The sequence below is a fragment of the Bidens hawaiensis genome, unplaced genomic scaffold, assembly GCF_021521415.1.
Source record: "Bidens hawaiensis isolate Kalapana, Puna unplaced genomic scaffold, B.hawaiensis_p1.1 tig00011729_1, whole genome shotgun sequence".
Taxonomy (NCBI): domain Eukaryota; kingdom Viridiplantae; phylum Streptophyta; class Magnoliopsida; order Asterales; family Asteraceae; genus Bidens; species Bidens hawaiensis.
In genome coordinates this window covers 576,228-585,845 of record NW_027491927.1, presented here as the reverse complement: position 1 = coordinate 585,845, position 9,618 = coordinate 576,228, and the positions used below count along the sequence as shown (strand labels likewise).

At 35.5% G+C, this 9,618-nt stretch overlaps 1 protein-coding gene across 1 annotated transcript; it reads left to right on the top strand.

Moving 5' to 3' along the window:
- Nucleotides 1-310: 310 nt before the first annotated feature.
- On the top strand, nt 311-4,002 carry LOC143538811 (transcription factor MYB17-like). Its single transcript, XM_077032276.1, has 3 exons — nt 311-667; nt 3,059-3,188; nt 3,276-4,002. Exons 1-3 carry the CDS (start codon nt 535-537, stop codon nt 3,904-3,906), a joined length of 894 nt encoding a protein of 297 aa, XP_076888391.1. The 5' UTR covers nt 311-534; the 3' UTR covers nt 3,907-4,002.
- Nucleotides 4,003-9,618: the final 5,616 nt, after the last annotated feature.

Below are 9,618 nucleotides of genomic sequence, written 5' to 3'. Positions count from 1 at the left end.
TCTAGCGCCTTGCTAGTTTAATATACTATTTTGTTGGCCGTTAAAAAAATTTACAAGCAAAACCGAAATTATTAAAGTCATTTGTCGGGTTTTTTTTATTAGTTCATTTATTTTGGCTTCATGCACACCACTAATTGAGATATAATAACAGCAATTCATTCATTCTACATGCTCTATACAACAACTATTAATCAAACAAACAATTTGATCATTATCTATCTGCAACATAAATAAAAATGAAATGAATACGATTCAATGATTCATGTATATACGTGTGTATATATATATATATATATATATATATATCAGCAATAAATGTGAATAGTGTCAGCGAGCAATTCGCTGATCGTCGTAACTGAAATTTGATTCTTCCATTGACATGTCATTTCACACACAAATCTCTCATTCTCTCTCTCTATACTTATTATTATTATTGCTTGCTCTAAATCATACTGTTATCATCTTCAGCCAGTAGTACTGTGGACATATATATATACATTGATTGCTTGTTTAAGAGATTAGTTTGATTAAGCAATGGGAAGAGCACCGTGTTGCGAGAAGACCGGGTTGAAGCGTGGACTGTGGACGCAGGACGAAGACGAGCTTTTGGTTGATTACATCAACAAGAACGGCCATGGTAGCTGGCGCTCGCTCCCGAAGCTCGCCGGTAAGTAAATCTCGCTTTTAGTCTCCAACTCCGGTACTGCACTGGTACCGAAAATGAATAGAACTACATACCGAATACCGTACTGAATAGGGTCGGTACCGGTATCATAGTTGAATGATACTGATACCGAATAATAAATATGAAGTATGTGCCGGTACCGGTATTCGGTAAAAAAAACCCATAGGCCATAGCTATTTTGAAGTTTGTATGCCATGACGTCATGAAATCTAGGGTAAATATGCTTGATTTACATTTTACATTCATTTTGCCTAGATTTTGGTTTCAAAACCTTAAAATTGGACTCTAGAGGATTTGGAACTCATTTCTGTTATTTTTGGAACACTAAAAAGAAAATTCTATTATTATATTATTTGAAAAAAAATGCAGGAGAAAATGAAAAAAAAAAAAACTGTTTTACTGATTATGTTTGTAGTAATGTGACTAGTTATAATACATTTTATTGTATTAATAATGAGGTTCATATGGATTTTACTTGCACATAATATCTTCATTTACATATAACTTGGGCTTGTTTGGTTACTACAACCGTGACGTTGGTGTTAATAGAAGATTAGAAGTTAGGATGATACAGATACACTATACAGTTGAAATCAGTTTGCTTATCTAAATTAATCGTTGGGTTATTTATGGATTGATTGGTGCGATTTTATTTTGTAATCATTTCTTGGTTGTGATTTAGTTTCTAGCGCCTTGCTAGGTGCTTGAATGAAATTTACGGTTAAAAAAAATAGAGGAGAACTTGTTCTAACATACATGTATTTTCAAAGGAAAGTTATCGAACTTTATAACTTTCATGTAATAATTATTTTAAAAATTGGAGTCAACATTTTCCAAATTCTTTAATTGCATGACTGATTAATATCCTTTACTAGGTTAGTTACCCGTGTAGCACACGGATTAAAATAAGTAATTTTTTTTAAATAATAACATAATATTGTAAAATACAAAAAAGATGTATCACATATATAAAGATAATATTATATGGTAAAAAAATTACACATTACGCAATTTGGAAATAAAAAGTTGTTAGAAATTCATAAATCATAAATTATTTCTTTGTTATTTTCTATATCAAAATTTAGTTGAAAATGGCTACTTTTTTAAACCAACTCTTGGACCAAAAGTTATTCTAATCTTAAATTGTTTTGGCATGAACAATCTTTGATATTTTAATCGATTAAAGAAATCCACCCGTTTCGTATTAATTACTTATAAAAATCTAATATTAATAACTAATGCAATATATTTTATATTAAACAAATTAACATATTTATGGTATTAATTCTTATAAATTAAAATGGAATTATTAAAAATTGAAAATGAAATATTAAAAAGAGAAATGTATTTAATACGAGAGAGGGGAGGGGAAATTTTGTAAGTATTAACATGATGATGATATGTGACATAAGTGAACCTTTATTTATTAATTAGTATAGATGTGTTCAACAAAACACAGAATTTAATTTGTGGCAGCCATGCATCTCTTTTATGATCATGCTACGTTTCCTTTAAAAGAGTCGGATGTAAATGCAACTTAGGCATCAATGTATCACATAGAAGCACTAAATACTACACTTATGTTTATTTACTAGTTTAAACAAGTCGGCCCACTACTTAAATTTGACGAGTTAAAAGCTTGAACCAAACCGAGTTTAAATAACGATTTATAAATACTATTGCTATTATATATGTAACTGTGTATATATATATATTTAATAAACGAGTTGAGTTTGAGCTTGTAAATTTACTTAAGAGTCGACTTCAAGTTTTGGTGGTGGAGCTTTAAAAAACCAAACTCGAGTTTTTTAAATTAAACCAATTAAACCCGAACTCGGTTTGACGTGGTTACATTGTGGCACTTTTCTCATTGCTGTCTACACAAAGGTCATCTCATTGTATGTGTTTAAATAAGTCGGAGCTGGAGCTTGTCTAGGCTCTAGCTCATTTAGTTTATGAGAGCTTGACCTCAGGTTGTTTCGTGTTGTGATCCTAAAGTTTGATTTCTACTTGTGAGTTTTTTTAAAGCTTGACCTTGGCTTAAACGCGGTTATTTCATTGTTTATTTATTTATATACATATATTTATACATAACATAATACTTTTATTTTCTTTTATCATAGCTTTTATAGAATAGTAATTATTATGTAATTACATATATAAATGTTACATAAATAATAGGTGTGCCAAAACAATCTAGCTTGATAAGGGAAACTTGGGCTCACTAATTAAGCATTAGTATTTTTAGAACCCCACAAACGACTTAGTTCAGGCTACGTACAACATAATCATGGTTGTGCCAAATCTTATTATGACATAGTAAGATTTTGTTGCTACGTACAACATAATCATGGCATTTTATGATGTTGGCAGGTTTACTCCGGTGCGGGAAGAGTTGTAGGCTTCGATGGACTAACTATCTCCGACCTGACATCAAACGCGGTCCCTTCAGCCCCGAAGAAGAAAAGCTTGTCATACAGCTACACGCCATTCTTGGCAACCGGTACGTCAATTAATCGGTCTTGTACGTAACTTTTTATTAACAAATTCGACTCGTTTTATTTTATATAAATTTTATATTTCCTTCCAGATGGGCTGCTATTGCTGCACAAATGCCAGGAAGAACAGATAACGAGATCAAAAACCTATGGAACACTCACTTGAGAAAACGCCTCTTATCCATAGGAATCGACCCACAAACCCACGAGCTCACCACCATATCCTCACCACTAGTGGGCCCACTTAAACGACCTCCCACCTCACCAGCCACCCGCCACATGGCACAATGGGAGAGTGCTAGGCTGGAGGCCGAAGCACGCCTCTCGATGGAGTCATCGATACTTTTAACCCCGTCAACGCCCCTACCACCAATCAAAAAAACCGACACCGACTACTTTTTAAAAATTTGGCATTCGGATGTCGGAAACTCGTTTAGAAACTTTAATATTAAAGGTAAGAAGGTCGCGTGCTCTAGTCCGGTTTCACAAGCCTCAGTTTCCGGGATGACTATTGAAACGGGCCCGAAACCGGAACCCGAACTCTCGTCTAGTAACCCAGAACCTGAGTCCAAACCCGTCTACAAAAGTGTACACCTTTATGGTGGATTCACACATTCTTCAAACTCAAATGAAGTTGAAGACTCATCTGATACTGCCCTGCAGTTGTTTTTTGACTTTCAGGGCCAAAATGATATGAGCTTCTTAGAGGCTCATTTTAACTAGATTTGATGTTAGCATCTATGAATGAAGACTTGGTGTTTGACTTTGACTGTAACTTTGACTTTGACTTATGTGTTCTGTAATTCAATATGATATATTGAGGGGCACTATATTACTACTATACACCCTCCAAAAATTTATGTTTTTCATAAAAAAAAAATTTCTTTATTTTTGGACATTTTTTAAATATTTTTCGGTTATCCATTGTGATGCTTGTGTTTTTTCAGTGACTAGGTTGTCATCGGTAAAATCTGATGGCTTGACTTTTAGGTTTAACCACAATGCCGAATAAAAACTGCACCCAAGAGAGCATCCGCTAGTTTCACACGTTTGCACAATGCAAAGTTTATTAGAAAAACCGATCATTTGGCTCGAATATCAACATATAACTTATTAACTATAAAGTTATTTCACGGTGTAACATGAAAATTTTAAGTTGGGTTGTGTAAATATAGCGGGCCAACACGTAAAAATTTTAAGTTGGATTGACCCATAGTTTTTCATATAACTAAATAGTTGTTAGCATGTTTACTTGTACGAGAATAGCATCGCTAACTATAAACAGTTTTATTAGAGGCGGAAAAAACATGATGTTCTTGTTAAGTTGCAGGTCTAAACAGGCGACCTGCAAACATTTTTTGTCTGTACTAAATTTTATAAATAATTTTGGTGCTAGATATGCTTATGCAAACTGTTCATATCTCAACAGTTATCTTAACTGAGTTTACTACAAGAATGAAAGGCACACACATCTATCCAACTTACAAACTCAATATATACAATCAGCCGCATCTATATGCACGAGTGGATGCCTATATATCAAATTTCAGTCATCCATTGTCTAGTTACTGACAGGCATAGTAAAAAACATTACAAGATGAGCATGGGGGCCGGATTTAACTATAAAAGGTGTCGTGAAAAACATTACAACCATCAATCAGTTAAAGCTAATCAGGCTTCCGATGTTTATTCTTCTATAAACAGAGAATACAGATTTAAGAGTAACTTTGTATACAAATATTGTTAGGATTAGTGAAGCCTTTTGCGGGCTTGGTTTGGGTCTACAAGAATGTGGAAGACGCTCGGATGACCATGCAAGGCATATTATCATCACGGGTGCGCATGTAATCATAATATGCAATGCATGAGAATTCTGGTGAAGTCTATGATGCGAGAAAACGTTCATATCAATCCAAAATCATAAGATCGATAATTGAGGCGCGCTTGGTCTCCAAGTAGAACGAATTATACATACCCTATGATACATCAATCCACCTTCGTTTACTTGAAATGTCTAGCTAGCATTTCACTCTATTATCAAATCTGTGAAAACACGGTACCCTTGGCAACATGACCGGACCGGTACTTTGTTAAGATATTGGCTTAGCTTTTCGGTCTTCTTACCCAAGCCGATTTCAAAAATGATTTCTAACTCGTTACTTTGAGAAGTAACAACAAAGAAAAATTTTTAGTCATACCCTATTTCTCTACCACTTTTAAGTGTGCTCCCTCCTCGTATAGCACAAGTCACTTCTCGTTGATTATAAAGATTTCAAATAAACTTACTATAACTAGGGTAAATCGACTTATATGCGATAAACACGCCGTATGGTATGACACAACGGAAAGTTTATCGTTTCTTTTATAAATGTGATCGCACCCTTAAGAGAAAACTTTTCATATATACTTTCTAGAAGTTCTATAACAACTAAAATTTTTTTCTACCTATGAATTACATAACTTTCAGTTCTTTCTTGACGACAGTCGTTTGCATCATGTTCTTTGTGTTTATTATCATCACTCCAATGCTTTCTAAACACCAGATTAAAAAGTGCTAGGGCACACACAAACACAAACAACACTATAAGAGAAAAATAAACGAAGATGAGCACGCGAGATTTACGTGGTTCGGTCTAGACAGACCTACGTCCACGGGGTGCAACCAGAGTATTTTATTGTTGCTACGGCCTCACTCGTGATGAGGTCTTACAAGTACAAGGCTAAGTATAAATAGATACATGATTAGGGTTTACAACTTAATCTCCAAGAAACTATAATGGGCCATAATTAAATAATACGGGTCAGGTCTGCCACTAGTCTTCATTTAATTAATCTGCCACAAAGATGTCTTCTACCGGACCCATTTAAGCCTCCGTAAACCTAACAATCTCCCACTTGGAGGCTTGATAATCTTCAAACTGCCTACCGATGATCGCTTGTACCTCTTGTAATCTTTCTTGTCTTCCTGGTTGCATCTGTCTTCTCATCAGTTAACCTGAACGCCCGTTAAAGCTCCCCCGAGCTCCAACTGATCAGTCATGGCTACAACTGCCACCGACTCATTCTCTGTCCCTATCGGCTCCCACTTACATGAACTTCCGAATCCTGGAATACCATGAGAACACATAATACTCTCCATATTAAGCAGATAATCTTTTGGAGAGACTTTAACCGCTAAAATGATGGTACTCTTAACCCATTGTTTGGTAACTATGGCTAAAGCTTTGACTGACTGACTGCCAGTGCTCCCACTGCCACGAAAACCTCTGACTTGTTTTTCTGAACCTCTTCTAGCACGTTCAACCCGGATCTGACCTGTGGCTCTGGATTTATCTCCTACAAAACAAACCTTCTTCTGCCCACTAGACTCTATGAACCGGACTTTGATCTTCTTCTGAACTGGGTCGGTTACTCCCTTAGACGATAAACTGACCATATACAACGAACCCCTCTTTTTTCCTCGAGCGATGACAAGATTTTCCTTCACAACTTTCCACTGCCTGTTCCCAAATTTAACCTCATGTCCTTATTCATCCAACTGCCCGACAGAAATCAACTTTTTCTTTAAGCTTGGAATCACTCTGATATCCTTCAAGGTCCATGAACCGGCTGAAGTAACTAAAATCATGTCACCCAGGCCCGTAAAATCAAGAACATTATTGTTCGGCTGTTTAAACTTACCAATATCACCTTCCTTCAAATTCTGCAATGCTTTACTGCTGTGGGTAGCATGATATGAAGCACCAGAATCCATGTCCCAGGAATCAACATTATCTTCAACACTAAGAACTAAAAACTCATCCTCTGGGCATTCTTCTACAGTGTTGACTTCTTTCTTTTCATTCTTATCATTCAGACACTGATTCCTGAAGTGTCCATTCTCTTTACAACCCCAACATTCAATATCTTTACGAGTTCTAGACTGACTCCTCTTCCTGCTCCCACTGCCTCGTTGTTTTCCCCTACCTCTACCTTCTGTGACTAATATATTACTTGATGATTCACCTGAACTTCTGCGTCTTTAATCTTCTCCAAGAATCAAATCTCGAATCCCATCAAAAGTAATTTTTGTAGACGAACTACAAACCGCAGTCACTGTTTACTGTCGGGCAAAGAGGATAATAACAAAAGAACTAGAACTTCATCATCAAACTTAATGCCGACTAACACTAAGCGGGAGAGGTTCGAATTAAGATTATTAATATGTGTAGCAATAGACCCACCATCTTTCATTCTTGTAGTCACTAGCTCTCGGATAATATAGACCTTATTTGTTGCCGAAGGCTTCTCATACATGTTGGATAGTGCATCCATCATACCACGCGCTGTGGTTTCCTTCATGATGCTAAACGCCACATCTTCCGACAACGACAAAGTAATACAAGCCCTAGCCTTCTTGTATAACTTCTTCCAATCTGCTTCTGACATCTTTTCTGGTTTTTCTTCTTCAAGCACCCCCAAGTCTTTCTGACAAAGTAACGCTTCAACCTGCATCTTCCACCAACCAAACTTTTGTCCATCAAACTTCTGTATCATAACCTTTCCGTCTTCTGCCATGACAATGACTAAATGAAACCTGGATAAAAAAACAGAGACAGACACAACAATGGCACGGGCCTGAACTTAACGGTTATTCTACCGAACTCTGTTAAGCAATCAATCTATTCAATGCGCAGCGGAACCACAAACTTGATAATCAAACTGAAACTTTAAACAAAAACGATAAAACCTGACAACACGGTTGACACCGGTTCTTGATCTCTGAAATCGGTCTCTTTGATTCCAGCAACTATTCGACAAAATAGATTCTGATTTCGGCCTCTAATTGCTAAAATAAAAAAAACACAGCAAGAAAATGATCCAAACCCCGACAAAATCTATCGGCGATTACTTATGATTTGCAATAATGCTACTGTTCAATTAAATCTTAAAACAGTGGCGACGCTGCAGATTATCTCACAAACAAAACCCAAAAGAAGATTGCAGCTTCAACAAAAGTGCAATAAATAAATAAAAGGTCAAGACTACCTTTTTATTCTTCCTCGAACAACATAAAAGAAAAACTAAAAGCTACTCCTTGCTTTTCTTCCTGAACGTTGCAAATTGTTGAAACTTGGTTGACGAGAAACCAAACAAAACAATTATAAAATATTAAAATGATTCTTTGTCCTTTTCTTCTATTGGTTTATGTAACCTCCTAATTGACTAGGTTTCCGTTGGCTACGACTGCCTGCGGTACAACCCTAGATCAGAAACTTTCTTCCGTGAACGTGTATCCTGGTGTGTAATGAACCTGGTTCTGATACCACTGTTAGGACCTGGTGCACACACAAACACGAACAATACTACAAAAGAAAAATAAACGAAGATGAACATGCGAGATTTACGTGGTTCGGTCTAGACTGACCAACGTCCACGGGCTGCAACCAGGGTATTTTATTATTGCTACTACCTCACTCGTGATGAAGAATTACAAGTACATGGCTAAGTATAAATAGATACATGATTAGGGTTTACAACTTAATCTCCAAAAACTAATAATGGGCCATAATTAAATAATACGGGTCAGGCCTGCCACTATTTAATTAATCTGCCATAAAGATGTCTTCTACCAGACCCAATTAAGCCTCCATAAACCCAACACGAACAACACTTTGATCGGCAACCATCGATCAATTGCTTCATTTATTGTGATGATAGGACCCTTCGATGTTTACTGATTATTCTTTCCCTAAATCAAATTGAAATTGAACTACACCCTCAAATGTTCATCCAACTTTTATGAATCAAGTTCACCTATTTTGCTCTTGTATCCAATCCAGATCATTGAGCAAGAACTTTTCTCAAACTTAGCCCTATTCATTTTTTACATAGAGCATTCTAAACAAAATCAAATGCTTAAATCATATGATTTCATACTAAATACTTTAAATCATAAGTTTTGGCACTCACGTCACGTTTATGAAAACTCAAGTTTGGGAACTTTCTTTAAGATGCACATAATATACGATTTTACAAGTTAAATAATCAAGAACTTATTGTTCAAGATCATCATTTTCACACGAACACGTTGTTTTATATATGAACTTTCAAAATTGTATACAAAGCTTGCAAGGAAGTTTGCTAATTGGGTAAAACTTTCAATAATGGCTGTGTATTTAATTTCTATTGACATTTATATATATTTTTTAGAAATGGTACATATTTCATTGATGGGTATCTAATAATAGGGTAAAGTTAAAATACAAAGTACATAAAATATGAAAAGAGTGGGAAGGAATCTAATCTATTAATCTTAAATTTGGATGATTGAGATTAATTTAAAAATAAAAATTGATGAAAAGGGCATGAATGTAATAACTCACTTATGATGACTGTCTCTCTTCACATGCAAATTATATGTCAATTTCTCCATCATTTTAAAGCGTCTATAAC

What these genes read in the sequence shown, in the direction of transcription:
- LOC143538811 (XM_077032276.1), top strand. Translation starts at nt 535, where the DNA reads ATGGGAAGAGCACCGTGTTGCGAGAAGACCGGGTTGAAGCGTGGACTG. An exon ending in CTCGCTCCCGAAGCTCGCCG is followed by an intron (nt 668 to 3,058) that starts GTAAGTAAATCT and finishes TGATGTTGGCAG; the next exon opens with GTTTACTCCGGTGCGGGAAG. An exon ending in CACGCCATTCTTGGCAACCG is followed by an intron (nt 3,189 to 3,275) that starts GTACGTCAATTA and finishes ATTTCCTTCCAG; the next exon opens with ATGGGCTGCTATTGCTGCAC.